At 35.9% G+C, this 22,107-nt stretch overlaps 2 protein-coding genes across 7 annotated transcripts; one reads left to right on the forward strand and one right to left on the reverse strand.

Moving 5' to 3' along the window:
• Positions 1-1,985: 1,985 nt before the first annotated feature.
• Galene (potassium two pore domain channel subfamily K member galene) lies at positions 1,986-21,275 on the reverse strand. 6 transcript variants are annotated; one of them, XM_083043351.1, is made up of 12 exons: positions 20,726-21,275; positions 18,368-18,724; positions 17,245-17,364; positions 16,957-17,080; positions 7,275-7,401; positions 6,979-7,080; positions 6,542-6,664; positions 5,905-6,044; positions 5,062-5,211; positions 4,257-4,508; positions 3,780-4,055; positions 1,986-3,266 (listed from the first exon to the last, which is right to left on the reverse strand). In XM_083043351.1, the coding sequence occupies exons 2-12, from the start codon at positions 18,563-18,565 to the stop codon at positions 3,007-3,009; spliced, it is 1,872 nt and encodes a 623-aa protein (XP_082899477.1). In that variant the 5' UTR covers positions 18,566-18,724; positions 20,726-21,275; the 3' UTR covers positions 1,986-3,006. The 6 variants fall into 6 exon arrangements, with proteins under 6 accessions (XP_082899477.1, XP_082899475.1, XP_082899476.1 ...); XM_083043349.1 differs by having other exon boundaries at positions 18,368-19,355; XM_083043350.1 differs by having other exon boundaries at positions 20,666-21,275.
• Positions 13,504-16,784, forward strand: LOC145939147 (uncharacterized). The gene is made up of 5 exons (XM_083043356.1): positions 13,504-13,702; positions 14,281-14,451; positions 15,132-15,273; positions 15,352-15,441; positions 16,212-16,784. The coding sequence occupies exons 1-5, from the start codon at positions 13,533-13,535 to the stop codon at positions 16,497-16,499; spliced, it is 861 nt and encodes a 286-aa protein (XP_082899482.1). The 5' UTR covers positions 13,504-13,532; the 3' UTR covers positions 16,500-16,784.
• Positions 21,276-22,107: the final 832 nt, after the last annotated feature.

Here is a 22,107-nt window from a genome sequence, read left to right on the forward strand (position 1 = left end):
GCTCGCGTTTCGCGCGGGCTATACTTAGACACGTATACGTCTACGCGGCTGGTGCACCAGACAGACCGATTACGAGACAGATCCGCCGCCACGTGTCGGTCGGAGCCGCTGCAAGTTTCGAGCCCCGTTCGTGTCTACTTTCATAGATCATCTTCTCGAAGAAGATCATCCACCCTTCGAGAAAATCGTAAACTCCGATCGCAGATCCTCCGGGGGTCTCTTCCTTCGCTCCTTCGCGTGCGTCGACCTCGTTGAATCGTCTCCGGACAACGATCCCGTTACATCATTACATATGCGCGTCGTAATTGAAGTTCCCGAATGAATTTCCGCGACGCGTCGCTCTTCAGCGAAAAGGTCCGAAGGTCCGGGACGAGGATCGGACTCCCGGACTTTGAATCCGACGAGAAAACGACCCGCCTCGACGAGGCTCCCCCGTAAACTGATTCCGCGACACCCCGCATCGTCATCGGCGCGCACCGTCTTAAAATAGCGCGTCGCCGAAAATAACCGGGTTCAAGTCGCTTAGTCGCCTGGTCGAATCGCCGATTCGACCCGGACACCCGGTAGACGAACTCGCCGCTCAGTCGATTCTCTCTTTCGGGAGGTCAAAATTCGAGATTACGAAAGACGATTCTAACAAGTTGAGCCAACACTTCTATTTTCTATTTTTTATATATTTTATATATTTTATATATTTTATAGACCATTTTTATTATATATTTTGGATACCATTTTTATTTTTTTTTTTAAGGATTAACCCTTCTGCATAATTTTTCAACTTGTCATTAATGGATACCCAGATACCAACTGCGTATTTTCTACACACATCACTGTGACAATTTTTTATAAATATTTTAGAAGGTTTTCGAATACAAAGCTCCTCTGTATTTTGTATATTTCGAATGGAGAAAAGTTCTGATTTTTTTTTAACATTTAAAGTTGCTTTGGATGCCCGGATACCCGATTCATTGACAGAAGGGTTAAAAAAAGCGATCTAAAAACCTATTCAAGAGATAAGCGAAAGAGCTTTGCTATATCGATCGATTATTTTCTCGTTGGTATGTGCCTTTATATACATTCTACGAAAAAATATTTATCTTCCTGCGCGGAGAGAATAATTTTCGACCTCGCCGAAAAGAGAAAGAGAGAGTCAAATCTAGGGAGCGTTAAAATTTATGAAATGCAGATTTCACACGCGCGCCCGGGACGCGGTTGGTTCGTAATGTGCGCGAGCGGAAGTTCTTAGCGACTATTATTTCTCCTTCGAGTGGGCTTTATCGCGCGATTATCGAGTCGTTGAAGCCCACCGCGCCGTCGAGACGATTAACGTCCTCGCGATTTAAACGCGAAGCGAAAACGCGACTGCGAAACGACGCGACGGCGAGAACGTGGTGTAGGTAGTGTACGTGGATGCGTATACATACGTGTGGGTCGCAAAGGGGATGAAAGGGATTTGCATAGCGAGTGTGAATTTTGCATGCGGCAAGTGTGCGTCCGGGAAAATATTGTAAGGACAATCTTTTGCGCGCGCGGAAAAGTAGTAAGCCGCGCGAAAATGTCGCTCTCTGCCGCTAGGAGATAATCGCGTACTCTCGCGTACGCTTGAAGAAAATTTAAGGGAACTGCCGGAAAATGTCTCTTGGAAACGCGAGCGTTTTCGGATTTTTTTACCTCTCAGCGCGCGTGGCCGCTCTTTGAGAAATAAATATAAATGTCGCGCTCGGTTATAAGTATTCTCTTGTGTGTCGCGCGTTTATTATTTTTTCCTTAAATAAAATTTAAATATATATAAAAGTAAAATTAAATTTTCGCAAATTATCGTTAAATGAATAAACGTTTCCATGATTTTTTTTTAGAATTTAGGATGGAATGAAAAAAAAAGAAACATGTTAAGTTGAGTAGAGAATATGATAAGATAAAAGCATATAAGAGAAAAAGAAAAAGAGAAAAAGAAATAGAGAAAGGATTTTACAAAAACATATATATATGTATATATATCTAGTAAATAATTATAATATATATGTAATAATAAATATTATAATAAACTATTATATAATATAATATATTAATATAGGTAATACTTACAATTATATTTAATAGCAATATCTCACTGCGAAGGAGAGTATAATGAAATTTTAAAGGAAAATATTCAAAATGCAAATATTTGACATTAAAGCTACCACTGTGTAATGTATATGCAAATTTAATTGCATTCCACAATTGTTCTCCTATTCATTTTGTAGAAACTAATTCTCAGATTTGTGTGTATATATATATATATATATATATATATATATATATATATATATATACAATAGCAGTATTTTCCTCGCGACGTTCGCAAGACGTGGTTTCTCCCCTGCCATTGTTCCATTGGTACAATTAATAGTATAATTGTATCTTAATAGTATCAAAATTTGCGACATAAAACCTGAAAAGGCCAGAAATTCTTTATAACTCTAAGGAATTAAAATTCTCTTGCAATATATCCATAATTTGCACATCTGTAAAAAAAATAATTATTATTGAGATCTTTCGAGAAATCGAACTTGATGCATCGAATCTCCAGTGATAAAATTAACATGTATCGTTTTTCGATGGTTTTACGATATTATGATCGTTTAATAAATATTCCCCATACTTTAATTTCAGTTCACAATAACCGTTAATTTTGTTGTCACGTCGTTCATCTAATGATTTTAATCGACAAGTCGGCAAAATTTAAATCAGCGTACTCACATATTTCAATTTAACCTGCTTGAAATAATTTTTTTTTAAACAACTTGTGGAAAAAAAGAAAACAGATTATTCGATCCATGGGAATCTGCTCACGTGGACTACTCATCTGTCGCGAAGCTGACTTGTTTGTCGATCCTGCATGTGAATCGAGAGGGAAAGAAAAAGAGAGAGATCCCTCGGATCTCGTGACGGATCTATGGGATGAATGACGTCGCACGTCCCCGATCTCGTCGTATTGGTAAGCTTGGAAAACCGTGCGAGTGAGAGTCACAGCTTGGGATCGTTTTCATAGACCTCATCATCGTATTCCGCGTCGTATTCGTCGTAGTCCTCGGCCTCCGCCTCGTCGTCGGTTTCTTTGATGATACCCAGCCTCTTCGCGACGCTCTTCACGTTGTTGATGACCTCCTCCTGCACTAGATTAAAGCTCATTGCGAGCAAGGCAATTCCAAATAGCAGGTAGAGAGAACATAGGGCGATGCCCTTCTGTGCATCCAGCTTGTACGCTGGCACAAAGTCGCCGAAGCCTGAAAGAAGAAGAGATAGGAAATGTTACACACGCGGGGTCTTGAGATTCGAATCTTCGAGATTAAGGGCATGAGATCAATATGGAGAGAAATGAATGTGTAAGCGAAAATATCATAGATATATCTTTTTTCAAGAAGCATTGCATTATTTCTTGGGGCGCTTTATAAAGAGCGATCTATTCAATCGTCTTAAATAGCTGATATTTAATTGAATCTTATATTGATAACAGATATCTAAATAATTATCTGACCGATCATTTTATTATTTATTATCTTATGAATTATTATATAAAAAAGATTATTATTTTATTGGAATTTTAATAAAATCAGACTCTCAGCTTGTAGAATTAAATTAAAAATTAATAAGCGGTTGAGACGCTCCAATTTCCAGACGAAAATCAAAGAGAAATAAATTTATCTGGACATTTATGTGTTGTTGAATAGAACAAGTATTGCGAAGAAATATTATATATTTTTTTAAGAAAAAGAAAGAAATGGAAAAGGAGAACGAACCGATGGTGGTCAACGTGATGAAGCAGAAGTAAGCCGAGTCGAGGAACGGCCATTTTTCCCACTCGCTGAAGAGGTAAGCACCGCCGAATATGTAACTGACAACCAGAAAGACGCACAACCAGATGGGCACAGGCTTGGTCGGCTGTCTCTCCTGATCATCCGCGACATAGTACTCGTAGTCAAAATCGATATCGTCAGTATAAACCTGTCGATGCACGGCAAATCCCATCGGCGACATAATCCTCGGCGACGGTGGTCCCCGTTTATAAGAGCGCGCTGGGGATGATTACTTATTATGATCAGCAAGTATTATGATCGCGTATTATCATATCGATCGATTTGCCATCTGGCCTAATTGACCGAAGCAATTTGGGAATGACTTGGGAATATTGGAAGTGATACTAGGATAGCTGGACAATCGTCTAACAATTTATATTGCGATTCAGTCGACCGGCTCTCATCATCTAAGTCACTCACCGACGGAATAATTGCTCCTGCTGCGTCTATTACTACCCTTGACGGATTGAGATCTTCTCATATGTTCCATTTCCAAATAGACCGAAGGCGGTCGCAGCCCCGACGTCAAACTCGTCCCGTGATTATTCGTCGTAGCGCCTTCCACGGAGAGACATCTCCTCGGCAGGGATCTGGGATTGAAGGAAGTTTGCTTTTCGGCGGTATCCGGCTCCTCGGTCGTTCCGTTGCTCCGCGGCCTCTCTGAATTCTCGACTGTAATAACGTCGGTTTTGTTTAATTTCTTCGAGCGCCTTTATACCTTTCTGTCAATGAGGGTAACCGAGTGCCCAAAGCAACTTTAAATGTTAAAAGTGTGTTGAAACTTTTCTCCGCCCGAAATAAAATACAAAGGGCCTTTGTATTCGGAAACCTCCTAAAAGAAAGTAATGTTCGATCTAGCAGCTGCTATAAAGAAATTGTCACAATATAATGTGTCAAAAACACGCAATTGATATCTAGATATCCGGACATGAAAAGATGAAAAATTGACAGAAGGAAATTAAGTAGTGTCTACACAATATTATTTACTATTAAATTATATTATTAAAAATATATTATTTATTAAATTATATTATTCAATATTGCCAAATTTAATATCTACTAATTATCTCTAAAAGATTTTTTAACAATTTTTTATGCTAAATAATAGATAATTAAATAGTACGACATAATACGATCAGAAAAGTTACAAAGAACCGTCGTTTTGCATTTATGCAAAAATAAAATCACTCATATAAATTGGACGGCAACGTTCGCCGATACTTGCCTCTAGTTTGAGGCGAAGACTGCCATCTCAGCATCTCGTCCTCCAGATCGTCCAACGCGTATTTGTTGCACAAAACCGGCGAGCGGTCAGCTTCGTTCGGACTCATTAGCAATTTTCTGTCCAACGATTGCGTCGTCATCCTGGGGCTGGCTGTACGCGATAATGAAAGTATAACAAGCAAATCGTCCGACAGTTTAATTAATCGATGAGTCGATAACGAGCGCGAAGCAGCGCGGTCGATGCGCATGAATTAATTAATTAATATCGAGCGAATATTTTATACGGAAGAGTAAAAAGGAGGAAGAAAACCGACACGTTGACGGGAGCGTTTTTGTCTCTCGCATGTGACAATCCTGTACGTATAACGTGCGTACAACATATCGTTTACTAACTTTTTATCATATTAATCAATTACAAGGTAAATTGTAATCCACATCTTTACCATATTAAAAAAAAAATATATATATATATATATATAATATATATAATTATAAAAAATATAATTATATATATAATTAGTATATAATTACAATATATATATTATTAATATATAATTATAATTTATATATTAATAATAATTCATATATTAATTATTCACACAATCCATTAGCACTTTTATACATATTTTGGATACCCCCGACAACAATTATCTATTTGTGAAATGGATTCAGAGGTGACACAATATTGTTTGCGCTAATAGACGACAAACAAATATAAAACAAAGTATCAATACTGATATCTTTTAACTTTTTATCTGTTAATTTTATAATCAATTTAAAGCCTATATGCGATTAATTGGGAATAATAAAATAAGTAATTGGTATATTCGTTAAGAGAGAGTACCTCTTACACTTTTTGGAGTGGCCACGGGAATATCCGAATAACGCGATATAGTCGCGGCTTTAGCTTCCATCGGATGATTCGTGGAAGCGTAAGTGTTTGACACTTTCGACTCAGGTCCTTCGAATCGTCGTTGAATATATCTACAGTTTATTTATATTTTTTTAAATCATTTATTATTTAATATATCATTTAATATTGATACATTAGTCTATTAATCTCAAAAAGATTATTATTTTATTGTACTAAATAACAGATAATAATAGAGACTTAGATCGATAGCATCTAATACGATCAGAGAAGTTACAAAGAACTGCTCGTTGACTATTTATTTATTATTATGAAAATAGAATTATTTGTATAAAAATAAGTTTTCTCACAAATACTTTACGCTTCCTCTCTCTCAAATTTCAAAGTAAATTATTTCTTTTATTTATAATATATTAAAAAGAAAGAGAGAGAGAGAGAATGGGAATCTAAAAATAAAAATTTCAAAAGATATTTATTTTATCGGTATTAAATTATATTCTTGGCTATATAAAAATCGTGCGATTTAATTAAACAATTAATTAAATAAAGTTTCTCGATTGATTTCTCGATTAATGGAGAGATTGAATTATAAATCCGAGAATAATCTTACCTGCAATCGGTGTCGGAATACGAAGACTTCGTCATACTCTCGGAAAGCCCCAAGGCCGAGTCAGCTGATCGTTGACTCACTCTGATGGATCGGCGAAACGGGCCTTTGCTCGATCCGTATCGCCTTATAAAATAAATATAACATCCATATACAATCGCGCAATAGATTATGTCAAATTCTTCTAAGGTCTGTTTCATTCAATTTCTTGATTCAAGAATCCAAAGATGTGTGTTTAGGGAATGACGGTTCCGTATGACGTAATTATAATGGATCATCGACCGGCAAACATGTCAATCTTATCTGACATATCAAAGTAGTATATTTTTATGTAGTTTAAAAATTTCCTGTACATTTGTGTCCTTCTTCGCGATATTTTTCATTGTAATAAAAGTCTCATTTTTAATTTTTTTTTTTTTTGTACATGTGTGAAATATTACCCTGGTTGACGAACGGAGTACGATCTGACAAAGGTGTTACGCCCTCGTCGTTTTTTCGGCGGTTTTGTGCACACGTAGCAACACACTTTCCAATATAGAAACCTAAAAAAAAAAATACATATCACAAATATAAAAAATAAAAGGAAATTATTTTTCAGCAGCGATGGAAACAATTAAACGTCATTCCGCGTGTGTGCGCGATATGACACGATAAAATACAAATTTTTGCAAGTTTTCCATTTTCCCCCGATATGTGACCTATAGTTAGATGCGAAAACATTCTCTGTTATTATTACCTAAAACTGGACGCCATTACGTCTCCGATATTCGACAGGCAGAGCAACATGAGAGGAATGCCGAGAATGGCGTAAAAAATAGTCACCACTTTTCCATTCTTCGTTTTTGGCGCGATGTGGCCGTATCCTGGAATACAAAACGAAAAAAATGGAGAGACGTTTTTTTCGCTTTCATCGAAAAAAAATAAAAAATTATTGCGCGACGAGAGATTCGCTCGATAAAGGCCACAGTAAAATGTAGTTTTGTGTAAAATAATCGATATCGCCCCACGAATCGCTTCGCTATTGAATTAAATGATCGAAATTCGATTGCTGTAAATCACTTTAAAGCCTCGAATTGGAAAAAATCGAGGTCGTTCAAATCTTTTAACGCTCGTCTCGACCTTCTGAAGCCTCTTCGAGACCTCTTCAAGGCCTGGCGTAGTCTCGTAATTTCGTCTACGAGTCTGGGTCAAGGTCGCCGGGATTCTTTATTTGATAATATGCGGGACTATTCCGCTGTTACATAACATTTCCGTTATTTGACGACGTTATTATGCGTCCTCCATCATATATCACCTTTCTCTCTTTCGTAGCTCTGTTTCCCGAAACATCAGAAACAATTCACATTCTTCCATCATTAACACAAGAATGGAATATTTGAAGAGAATTGCATGCGCGTGATTTTTCGAGAATAATAATATAAAAATGTGAAATATTTCGGGTAATATCTCGAAAAATCGGAAAGAGAGAATTTTGTGAAAAAAAGATATATAAAATAATTTTATATAATAAACTGATATAATATTAAAGCGTCAGGGAAATGAGTATAGTGTAAAAAATATTTCATATTTTTTGCTATATGTAAAAAAAACACGGTTTTCTTACGTAAACTAATGTAACAAGTTGAGGGAATAATTTATGATAGTAAATTGCTTTTAGGTAATTATTTTAAAGTAAAGAAACTGTTGTTACATCCGCGTTTTTCTCGATCTCGAATTATTCGCGAACGCTGTTTCAGCTGGCGCAAATCTCGAAACTGTTATTCGCGCGATTGCGGTTGGCCAAATATTTTTTTTTCATAAAACAGAGCTTCGAATTTGCTTCCTCGATATCCGAAGAACGTGTACATTTACAGAATGTAACGGTATAAATTCAATTCGATCTTCCTTTCTACGTCACAAATGTTCCCCCCGTTGGAGGAGGATGTCTGTTCTCGCGAAAGAAATTTAGTCAAAATATGCATCCCCACAACAAGTCCTCTATCGAAAGAAAGAGCGGATTTATCCGAGAGGCGGATTCGAAAAACGTAAGAAGGATGATCTTCAATTTCATAAATTTGCCCCGAAGAAGAGAGGCCATTTATTACGACAAAACGACAACAATTTGGAACGTCGATCTTTGTGTCTTCGTGTTCCTTTCTATATAAAATACGTGATTACGATAAGCATTTTGGATATCGTTACTCGCGCAATTTTCTCTCGCCGCCCGGTGTTTATGACAGACGTTTCCACTCATCTCCCGAAACTCTGGCAGAGAGAAGAAGGATCTCTCCTGCACACACATATATATATACGGTATAAATTTCCGGCGCAGCGCAGCATCAATGTATTATGCAACCGTATGTAGTCCAGAATGGTGAAGCGAGGGAAGAAAGAGGGACGGGCGAGGCAAAAACCCTGTTTCCTCATAGCGAATACATACATGAATTTCCCGAGGATACCGAGATGTCGAAAAGGCATCGCGCGATCCATTCGCGTTGCGAGATCTCGCCTTTATTTTTCATTTCTCTTTGTTTACCCCCCCCCCCCTCTCTCTCTCTCTCTCTTCACTGAATGGTGTAACGCTTTTATTCTGACGAGGAATAGAAGTGGAGGAAGAAAGAAAAAGAGCGAGGCAGGAGAGAGATGAGAAGTAGGTCGCGCAGTCGATGGCAGGAAATTATTTGAAAAGGGAGAAAATATAGGGTGAGAAGGAGAGAGAAAGTCGCGCAATCGCGAGCGCCTGTCGAAGAAATGAATTTTCGTCCAAGGATAAGCGGGTTCGATCGCGGCAACAGCCGGATCAGTTGAGAGGTATTTCGATGATTTCTCGATTCCTTATCGACGAGCGACGTCTGAAATCGCTGGAGCTAATTTTTTACGCAATTACAAGCCGGAAGTGACCCCGCGATTGCGAGAAAGTCGATTTTCTGTTTCGAGTCGACTCTTCGAAATAGACACGTCGTCGTCATATATATAAAGTCCATGTATTAGTTTTATTGAATTAAATAAAGATATTAAAGAATATTGTGTGCTCCACATTTTAATTTGTGAAAACTGAGAACTTGGTTCGGAAAATCTGAGCCGCGAAAAAACTAAACAGAAATTGAGCTTCAAGAATAAATTACAATAAAACTTTATTCTGTAATTAATTTTATGTAGACTTTATCGTAACAGAATTTTCATTAAAGGCTTCATCGCCGAGCTATTTAATATCGATGATTAAAAATTTCCTTCGTTAAGATAAACATTATAAATGATGTATCGCCATTAAAATTTTAACTGGCTTTGATGCAATTTTTATTTCTTTGTATTTTTTTTCAATTACACATTAAAATATTAAATATAAAACATTATTTTTATTATTTTTCTTCGATAAAAGTAAAGCTATATCTACCGTATGATCATGAAAATTTTCAATAAAATAATATGAAAGATGAAATCACAGATCACTGGAAAATAATATACGATTAAATACGCGTAAAGATAAGTTCTACATTTGTAAAAATATAAAGTGAGACAATTATGATTAAGTCCGCTCGCTGAGTTTATTTTTAATAGCGAGATTGTTACGTATAAAACAATAGCGGAAACAAAAAGTCGACGAACCGTCACAAAGTGTTCGCCGCCCTCCTTTTATCGTATTTACTGCGGCGGGAAATTGCTTGAAAAAGGTCACGTGTCAGGAAATTAGTAGAAAAGCGCGACGATGGCAAGTTTCTTCTTTCGTCGATTCGCGAAATGAATTCTCGCGGATCCCCGCGACAAGTTTCAAAGTGGCAGAAGATCCGATTTCATCAGTTCGTGCCAAAAGGATTACGATGTTTGATTCAATTTTGTTGGCGCTCACTTTAAGAAAGTCTCGAAATAAAAGGAGAAAAAAGCGATGTTGGTAGCTGAAAAATTGCTCTTGGCAAGTCTTATTTTTCTTTTCAATATTCTTATTATTTAAATAAATTGCAGTGCAATTTTGTTTTCTTTTTTTTTTCTACGTGCTGTGATAAATCTGAGCTCAAAGTTTTGGAAAATTTCAGAAAGTTATTTATATATATATATATATATATATATATATATATATACATATATTATTTCTATATCTTCCCATTTGAAAATAATATAAGAAATGTTTTCATATCTGCTCTTGTTATTATATTTTTCTCTCTTCTTCTATAACTTTAAAACTTTTTAAATATTAATTTTGTGTAAAACTATATATCTCTCCCTTTTAATTTTTATTTATGTGAAAACTCGAAATAATTAATTTTTACTGTATATTATATCACTGATATATTTTCCTCTTATTTTTTAATATCCTTGTATTGCTTTGTTCTCGAGATTGAATTTAATCTGTTCGCAAAGCAAATTATTTACAGCAATTTTTGTAATTTACATGTCTGGGAGCATCATAATTGGATATCCATGTCGCATGTGCTGCAACATTATAATGATGATCTTCCGACTGAGAGATTTGACGTCTATTCTAGCGCAATCACCCGGAAAGAGAGAGGAGAGATAACCGCTTGATCGAATTGAAAATTGTTCATCAAATTCCTCCTAAAAAATATCATTTCGCGATAATTCATTTTACATTCGCGAAACAACCGCTTACGCGAGAATGCAGTTTCATTCGCTAGGAAAAAATAGAAAAAAAAATTCGTTGCGCGCTTAAACTTCTTGTTTAATCTCTCGTTTAATCTCACAATGAAAAGATGCGTCATTGAGAAATAAATTTCCAAGCAAGCGCGCGGAATACAAAAAAAAAAGCGCATTCGTCCGCGACACACGTTTGTTCCGTTCGTTAAAAAATGCAGACGGATGCATGCGCATCTGCATTCACTGCGGCACTTTGCTAGAGCCGGAAAGGAAGTCATGATATTTTCAGGGGTTTATCAAAAATTTCTCCGCCGCTCCTCCGTCATCCATCATTCGTCGAACGGGCCTGATCCATTTTATTATTTTATAAATCAAACGACGAATGAAATAGAAAGAGCGACTAAATGTTTTCTTTTCTTAAAAGAAATTAAAAAAAGCGGAGAATAACGCGATTCTAAGGCAATCGATATCTTTCAGATGCGGTCTCTGCGCACGTGCGTATGATGACGTATGACGTAGGATCCGCCGCGTGTAAGAAGATTGGCGGGCAAATGTAGCTCACGATGAAGAGGATGTATTTTTCAAGAGTGAAGGCTGCGAAAATCTCCCTAACGGAAGGTAATTTCGACGTCGAGCACGCGGGAATTAACGTTACGCCATGTGTCTTGATTTTGCTCCGAAGAGAGAAGGAGGCTTCCTTCCCTTTCCCTTGCCCCCTGGTCGTCGAGGAACCGGGTTTTCGAAGGACGGGTGTCTCGCTCGAAGGAGCGGAACTCGACCTCAAAAATATCCGACCGAATCCATCCACGCCCGTATATATACGCATAATAACGTTACGCATACGCTTGTAAATCGCGCCATGTAATCCCGCACGCGCAATGTAAACGAGCAAATGCTGTCCAATATTCATTTCGTGCGCCGTAATTATAACAGCGGCAGATTCTCTGGCGCAAATCCTGGAAATGCACGCGTGCATTCTGCAAATGATCTGAGAGAATTAACGCGCTCTGTCGCCTCTAAATTTCTAGCTATTTCGTCTCTTTCACGAGAGTTCGGATAATTTAACGAAATTTTATTTATTTTTTTTTATTCTATACACATTTCAAATCGTTAAATATTTTTAATATCGTATACTTTATTTTATTTCACCCTTAAATTATATTAAAATTAAATATTTAAATTATATTTAAATTATATTTCATCTTTCACGAGTACGGATAATATAATTTAATTTTTTTTTTTTTTTATTCTATATACACATTTCAAATTGTTGAATATTTTTAATATCCTATACTTTATTTTATTCCACGCTTAAATTATTTTTAAGTTAAATATTTAAATTATATATTTAAACGCGAAAAATAAAATATTTATGAAACATATTTATGCAAATAAATGTACGTGTTGATGATTCCAATTAGCATTGGAATCAGGAAGCCGTGAGAATTTTGTTTGCTGTTATTTTACGAAAGGAGTTAAAAGTTTCTTTGAGTTATTTAATTCTTTTTAAATTAGGACACTGCCAGAGCGATGCTCCTACTGTTGCGTGATATGAATAAAAATCAAGCAAATATGTCTTAACGGAAAAAGGGAATGGAAGTAAAGGTATTTTAGAGACGAAATGTCGCCTTCTCTTTTAACATACACATCTAACGCAACTCGTTAAAAAAACTACGACTGCTGAGAGTTAAGTAAAAAAGCTAAAAATATATGTTTGAAAAATATAAATAAATAACAAAAACAGTTAAAACATATTTTCTTGATAAATTTGCTTAATTAGAAAATCGTGAAAGATTAAAATAAATAAATCGTAAAACAAGCGTAAAACAACTAAAAAAGCGCATTATATGAATCTCGAATATCAACAATAAAATATTGCCGATATTTATAACGCATTGTAATCAATGTGTCTGCGTGTATTTCTTTTGTTTTTATTTTATCATAACTCTCTATATATCTCACTTGTTATATACTGTAATTATATTTATACGGAATATAATATAATTTATATCATCTGTTTTATTATAATTTGTATTCTTTCTATTTTTTCGTAGTTTTTATATATTTTCTCATTTTAATTATATTTGTACGGAATATAATGTAATTTATATTTTCCGTTAAATGTTTTTCCACACACATAGCAAATTAAAATGCTCAGAATTATATATCAATAATTTCCATAAAAATTATGCGTCCTAAAATACGTAATATTGCAAGGTGCAACACTGGGTTTTCCCGAATCGCGTGAAAACCAAGATGGTATATCGTCGCAGATCGATTGCACAGATGATTATCGTTTAAAAGACCTCGAAATGTAGCGGTGCGTTCACCTTGCTACGCGACGATGCATATATAAAGGCGCGGTATACTTTCACTCTCGTTTAGTCTGCCAGGAATCTTATGCGAGTAACGCGCGCACATTGAGATGCTAAACGTACGTTATTATATTCCTCTCCGATTCTGCCGGATAATAAAGATGCGAGTGTCTCTTCTGATTTTTCTCGTTGCGATCGCGACGGTAATCGCCGAGGACGACGAATCCTGGACCTGGCGCGACGATAAACAGAAGCTGACAAGCAGATCCGCCGACGCCAGGTGCGCTATCGACTTGTCAAAAATTAATCACGCGTATCGATTTTTTTTACATTCTTTGTTTAATTTGTGTTTCGTTGTAATTATTTATATTTATTTCGCGGAGTAATACAATTTTTATTTTTTCTTCTTTTATTTCTTTCATTATAATTATGTCGTAATTATTTTCCATTTTATTGTAATTATATTTATACAGTGTGATGTGAGAGATTTGTTTCTGTTGAATATTATATATAGATATAATTACATATAACTATCCTTTAGTATATGTATATAAAATTTTAATATATTACATATAATTATCTATATATTATAATATATATATATATATATATATATATATATATATATATATAAATAATAATATAATAATATAATATATATATATATGTATTATAATATATATATGAAATTGAACATTAACGTATATATATTATCGTGCAAAATTGTACAAATTTTTAATTGCCATAATCACACAATTACGACAATTCCAAAAAAGAAATAAAATATTTTCGTAATACATCGAAGAGAAGAGAGAAAAATTCTTGCATAGACCTGCTACTTAGGCAAATAACTTTCAGATATCAAGTGTACGAGCCTCTGGAAGGTTTCGATAACAATGGCGTTCATTCAGGCTTACGACCTCAAAACCAGGGGCCTTATGGTCCCAACGGCGGACCCCTCGTACCGGGATATCAAGGTAACAATGGCGTCCTCGTGGGCCCCGGTGGACCAACCGGAATAATTGGCAGGTATTTGTTCCCGTGATTTCTCTCTCCCGACTCTTCCCGTTTCGCCTATCCGAATATTTCGCGTTTATTCCGCGCGATCATTAATTAGTTCGATTATAATCGGCTTTTCGAAAATATCGAGACGAGTTGAAAAATCCGGCGTGATTCGCGAGTCCGCGATACCTCCATCGCGAGAGGGTTCATGCTAAATCGCACTTTTTGCAAACAGATATTCAATAATCTCGGAAAAGTAGGATTTTCCACCCCGATCTGTATACGGATGCGTCCCTCCCCTATCTCTCCTCCAGCTGCTTTCTATATTAAATTTTCAATGATCCGATTAAAATATATAGGTGTCGGGCTCGTTTCCACGCACGGCAAAGGGGATCGTGAGCTTAATTTATAGATATCCCGCGCATTTAATTGCGTGCGAAGCGAGGTCCGGCCGTAACGATATTTCACGAGAGACGGCTCGTTCCCAAAAAGGGGGAAACCAGTTCTTTGGGTTGGGTTTTTTTTTTTTCATTAACTGTGCATTGTGGATAATTTCGCGCGTTTCATCCATCACGGAACTTATGAACCCTCCTCGATCCTAATTGCGAGATACATATTCTTCCGAAAATGTGTGCTGCATCGAAACATTGATTTGCCCTTTGGACAGAGAATAGCTGATGCCAGCTGATGCCAGCTTGATGTTTCAGACCGCCGCGTTATGACCCGTACGGACCCGACGGTATCCAAGATTCGGTGCCGCCCTGGATCAGAGGTGATCCCCGTTATCGCGAGTTCGACACCTGCAAGTGCAGATACAGCTTCAATTGTCCGTCGCCCGGCTTGAAATTCGTGAGTTCGATCGAACAGACTCGAGTGGCTAAAGAGAAACAGTGTTAACCAAATCTTGTTCTTGCTATCTCGTTTCAGGGTTACTGCTCCAGGAACAAAAAGTACTGTTGCTTCAACAGCAAAAGATTCCCAGGACTATTGGGAGAACAGCATTATCCATATTATCCCGTAAACGAAAAGAAAATCTAAATCCATTTAAATGTTTACATACAAAAAATATTTTTCGATTTATTTAACACATGTGCAAGATGGGGTATTTTATGATTTAAGAGATATTAAGATTTTTACATAAATAATAGTCAGCTGATATATAAAATAATACATAATTGTATTTAAGAAAAGATAAATAATTCTACTAATTATTCTGTAAAGAATTTAGCAAATGTTTTAGTAGACTTTACAAGATTTTAACAAACCTCACATAAAAATAGAAATAATTATTGTTTTTTTCATAATCTTAGTATTTTTATCGATTAATGAAAAGAATCAAATTAAAAAATTCCAATTAAAAATAGAGATAATATTTAAGTATTGTGAAACGCATAAAAGAGATAAATCTCTATTATATGCATCATATTTTCTCTCCTGAAATTGTAAAATTTTTATTAAAACATTTTTGAATATTTTTATATATAATATATATACATATATATATTGCAACAAAGATAATTTAGGTTGCAAAGTAAAATGCCCCATCCTGCATATATTTCAATTTTGATTATTCTTTGAAATCGATCTTTTTGAATAATTTAAAAAAGAAAAAAGTATTCGTCGTACTAAAAAAAAAATTACAATTCATTCGTACAATTTATGATCGCTTTATGGAGGATTCTCAATTGGACTCTATTTGCGCGTAATTGGGAATTCTCCTGGCAACACAGTCTCTCTCCTCTCTCTCTTTCCTCATAATTGTCCGCTAAGTAATAATTAATTCCTAGGGTACGCCGCATAAGTACGGACCGAGCGGTTTCGCGCCGACGTCGAATTATTACGGCAATCGAAGACCGTACGGCGGCGGCTACCAGCATCCGTCTTCCGGTGACTATTATCCTGGACCCTACGGCGGCGCTTACGGTCACCGTAATGAGTTCGAGCCGTTACGGCCATACGGCTACGACGGGGAACCCGACGATTATGCGATCTACGGGCGGTCGTTGGGCAAAAATCAGACGCAGGAGGCGAACGAGCAGAAGCTGAAGACGGACGAGGAGATCAAGAAGCGGTGATTATTTACGCAATAATGCGTGTATAAATAATATTTTCGATTTCGCGTTCTCTTCGCTCCCGAAATAGGGGGATGCCAAAGATATGACAGAGAGATATGTAGGTTTTCCTTCCTCTCTATCGAGCGATCGCGTATAATTGGATAAAGATGTACAGCGAATCTTTCGCGTCTATAATTAATTTAAATATAATTATACTCGTAATTTATCGTGAATTTGTGTGCAGACATTAATAAGGCGCCGCTTCCGAATTAATAAAATGTGCATTGTTATATTCTTTGGAAATATTTTATAATAGATTCTCTTTAGTATATATATGTAGGTAATAAGTGAGAATAACAGGATTTCTATTTTTTGAGAAATAAATTACTTTAATATATGTATATCTTCGTTAACCCTTCTGTCAATGAACAGATATTTATACATTGATGGAAAGGTGAAAAATTATGCATCGACTCACCGATTGTCGTGATTACGATGATGGAATAGAACAGAGCGCCTGCGAAGGTCCATTGTATATTATTCTCTTCCTCACTGCCGTCCCACCCTTCCTTCATCTTCTGCAGGAGGCTCTTCTCGAATCCCTACGGACAAAAACGGCGCGTTATTCGCGAACAAACAATCTTCCGAGAGATAAATCGCATTCGATATAGAAGAAATAATATTTCGCGAGTGGAAGCTAAAAATTCATATCTAAATCATTCGATAAAGAGGGGGAGGAAGAGGGGGAGGAGGGAAAACCTGTTACCTCGAGCTCGTTCAACGCCTGCTCCGTCCAATTCTCGCGAATCAACACGTCGAAATCCTTCGTGATTTCCCATAACTTCTCCGAAACGTTTCCACGTATGCTCTTGATGCTCTTCTTCACCTGCGAAGAGGAAAGGGGCGAGTCGTGAAGAACGGGGGACGCACTTTATTCCCGGCGTCGCGACGACGCCAGTCAATAATTCATTGACACGAGCGCGGAATATTCGATGCTGGGGGAGACTATTTGTCTGCAGTACCCTTTTTCCTCTCCCCCGGTGTCGAATTAATTTCTGTCCCGGCGAACTTACTCTCGATCCGCGGCGGAATTACGTGACGTGAAATTCATTTATTATATTCCGTCCACTGAATTACTAATCCAGATAGTGGTAAAAACTAGTATAATGCGAATTAACGTGTGTGAGAAAATAAGAAATAATAAGTTAAAAAGTACTCTGGAGAAATATAGCGCAAAACCACGATGAATAAAATAATTATAATTATAAAATATATAGATAAAATTTCTCCTAATAATTTCGTTCTGATATATTACGGATATAAGAATAAATTTACAAGTAAGAATATCTATTGTCGTTAAAAATCACACGAGATATATCTTTTAAAAAAATATCGCAGATGTATACTCATCGGATTTAAAAACAAATGTATGATATAAAAATAAATTCATGACAGGTTTAAAAAAAATAAAAATATTTTATCTGTTGTTAGAAATAACACGAGACTATATCCTTTCGCAACAGAAAAATACCTTTAAAATATTATCGTATACTCATCGAATTTAAAAATAAAATGATTTAAAAATAAATTTGACAAATTAAAAAAAATTAAAATATTTTATTCTTTTTGTTAGAAATCACAGGGGACTATATTTTCTCGCAACAGAAAAATATCTTTAAAAAATTATCACAGATATACTTAACATTGAGATATATAATTGATTTCTTCATTTTTTTGAATTACGAAAAAAATTCGAATTTAATAAATAACTAATCAATATGTCAACCTCTTCATTTTACGTTTCTCTCTCTCTCTCTCTCTCGAAATTAGACCGAATATGTTACTGAAAGGGAATACCACAAATTCGCTAATGGCGTCTCGCAATTTACCTCCTTCTCGTGATTCGCCTCCAGTGCCTCGAAGGCATACGCGCCGATCAGACAATAAGCAACCACCAAGGAGATGAGTGTCACGTGGGAGAAGACGCATCTGCAGAATTTCCACAACAATCGTAGAAATCTGATGCACCGCGACGGTTTCTCCACCTCCACCATCGGATCGAACATCTCCGTTCGCGAGCGCGGCATTTTCTCTCTACTCGCCCCCTTTAGAATATCGCGGGGGGGTATCTTCTCATTAGGCTCCCCATTTACATAGCGAGCGCGTCACCCTTGTCGATTGCAGCTTCGATTGCTCGATAATTAGATTCCCTCTGATCCCGCGTGACGAATTTGTTGACATTAGATCTGTCGGAGATCCATTGCATATATTTTGATTTAAGATTTTTTTTTAAAAAAAATCGGAAATTTTTGAAAAATATTTATATCACCAATAAACTTGGACTAGCCTGATCTATGTACTTGAAAAATAATCGTAAAGAAAAATATTTATCTAATTTATATTAAATCCGAGGAAATAAAAATTTGTAGATTTATCGGAATTTCCGATTCTATTTCTCTTCATTTCCCTCTCTATTTCTCTCTTCCTCTGGTAAACAGAATTTTATATTGAGAAGTCTCTTAAATAATTTTTCCAGCTCTCACTGGAAATTCCTGGATCGCGAATGTAATATCGAACAGCCATATCATAAATAAATAACCGCGCACGTGTTACAACTGCAATATTGGACGATATGTTACAAACAATTAAATGAAAAAATATTACTTTCGTCACGTACCTATATTTTTTAGAATAAATATGCACAATATCGAGGCTTCCACCAGACAAATTTTTTTTTTTCAACTAACATATTTTATGTATCGAGAGGAATAGAAATTGAATCCGTTTGCCGAAAAAATCGGCCGCTCTCTCGTGTCCCGCATAATCGCCATTACAACAATTTTACAAATACAACATCGGACGGGTTCAACACAGAGCCTGGAGACACAAATCATACCAGTTGTTGTAAAACATTGACGATTTTACATTGTATATCGAAAAAAACCAAGATTGAAATTTTCGCGAAAAACGTTTCATTGAAAATAAACAGCGAAGGAAGAGAGTATTGCAAAATTATATTAGATTCTGTTTAATAATTAAAATAATAATAAAAAATAATAATAAAATATTTATTAAAATAATAATCAAAAAATGGCTTATTATCTTTTCAATTACATTACTTTATGTAAATACATTATACTATTATCGCATCTTATTATGAGAAGCACCGATAAACGATAAACGGTCCATTCATCAGCGTATTTTGTGTGTTATTAATGAGAAATTATTATCGTCGCATTTTTGTAAACGAAGCATTTTACAGGCAGATCGGCCTTGTCGACAGAACGCGATCTTTTGTCACCCACGAAATCACGAACGACGCTGATCGAGCAATCTGTTCTCGTATTCATTCGAGTCGCTCCGCTTCTCGCAGAGACGAATTCGATTTAATGCAATACGCTTTCCTCGATGTATATCCATTTCCTTCGGTCGCATCGACGGGCGTGAATCGATCGATATTGAATTTCCCTTTGTGTTCGCGTCGTACACATCGAATGACGCACGTTATCATTGTTATCGTTAACGCTTGCTCGCTTTATTGACAAATTCATTACGCGTGAATCACGATCGCGAATTAATCGCCGAATCGGAGGGACGAACGAAATTTATTCCTTCGATCATTATGGAATTTTTTTACAATATGACTTAATATCGTATTTATGTAAAAAATTTACTATATATATATATATATATATATATATATATATATATATTGAGTTTTACAATTTGTTAAGAATTTCGTATATATGAAATTGTTTGTTTTTAAAAATACATCATAATATCAAAGCTTTGGATTTAACGCGACTGGAGCATGAGAATCTTTCAAAATGATCGAACTTCTCGAATAAATAAATGCTTTTTTAAATTAATGATATTAATATTTTAATTCTTTATCTCATTTATTTTATATCTATATAAATTTTATATTAAATCTTCCATCATTAAAATATTGGTCGATTTGCACGATATAATTTCGCTACACACATATCCGCGCAAATATTTTAACGCTCGTAATTATTTTAATTATTGAAACTCGTTACGTTCGCGAAAGAAATATCGATCTCGAAATAGAAATGAGAATGAAAAATGAGGAATCGAAAAAGCTCACATTAGCGATGTCCTAATAATAATTATAAGAATACGAAACGCGCGCACACGAAAACGCGAACTTATTTAAAGTGGCACACGTGTTTAAAGCCAGCTGTGTGGTTTAATCCTAAGCAACGTAAGGTCGAGAGAGATTTTACTTCTCTCTCGATCGCTTCCTAAACGTCGCACGGATCCTCGGACGATCCTGAAGGACCTTCTAGCGTCGCGTGAATTTCGCGAATGACTTCCGAAACGAAACACGCGTGATTCTCGCGTCTTCCTCGACACGAAACTAAGGCAGAAACGCATTACACGTTCGCGAGGCGGCTTGTTCCAAATTTATCCCAGCGTCAAAATTTCGTTCGGAAAATGGGAAGGGAGGAAGGAGGGAGAGAGAGAGAGAGAGAAGGCAACGTTTCCGTAGAGATTTGCGCTCGAGGCGTCTCGATACCTTTAAGAATATCGCGCAGAGATTCAAGAGTTGAACAGCAAGTAAGTCAATTTTATTGCACTTTGGTTTCTCTCCTCGGACTTTATTCCACACGGAAGATATCCGGATATTACGAACGACCGCAGATAAAACTCATCCTCCTTTCGGTTTTCTCTCTTTTTTTTTCGTTCAGATTATTCAGGATCTTCGGAACTTAAAAAGCTCATTTTTTTTTGCTCTCGAAGCTACATAGAGGTCTACTTACACTGTTTAAACTCTGTACAATTGATACAAGAGCGTTTTTCTCAAGCGCTTCTCTCTCATTCGCCGAGAGATGCCCGTACGTAGATGCCCGTTATTTACGATGCGCTTACGTACTTAACGTAAATTTGTATGCAATGGGTTTTACTCCGGTAGTGAATAAGTAACGAGTAACGAGATGCGACGGACTATTTTCAAACTCTCGCGACCCTTCGCAAAACGGGATTACGTTGCATCGGTGCGCTATATATGAATTAATTTTGCGTAGGAAGGCGCATCTCGGGAAAGGAAGCAAAAATATTAACCCTTTCAAGCTTATCATATGATATACTTTTGTTAGGACACCCTTTTTGCCGGAGAGAGAGAGAGAGAGAGAGTTAAAATTCAAGAATTTATTGTCAATTTAATTTGGCTTCCGCGAATATCCTTCGTATTTCTTGAAAATATATTTGCAAGTATTATGTGTATTATAATCGCGATGCATTATTAAATAATTTCCACAATATTAAGAAATTTCCATAATTTTTTTCGTCAAAAGCGCATTTGTTCGTGTTGTTTATCTAGGTCTTATTAAATACAATTAGACACAAAGCAGAACAAAACTTTCAACAACATTAATAGGAAATGCTATTTGAGCAAGATTGCGTTTTCGAAATTTTATTATTAAAACGTTTTAAAGTTTTAATATAATAAAATTGGAAATTATAAAATAAGAAAAATTTAATAATATTTCAGACTTCAACATTTTTTATCTACTAAAATAAATAGGTTTCTAAAATATATTCATATTCAAAAAATTATAATACATACATTAATATCTAAAATATATTAATATATTAATTAAACTGA

This window comes from Prenolepis imparis, unplaced genomic scaffold (genome assembly GCF_030444845.1).
Source record: "Prenolepis imparis isolate NDT839.2.m4 unplaced genomic scaffold, iyPreImpa1.0 SCAF_7, whole genome shotgun sequence".
Classification (NCBI taxonomy): Eukaryota; Metazoa; Arthropoda; class Insecta; order Hymenoptera; family Formicidae; genus Prenolepis; species Prenolepis imparis.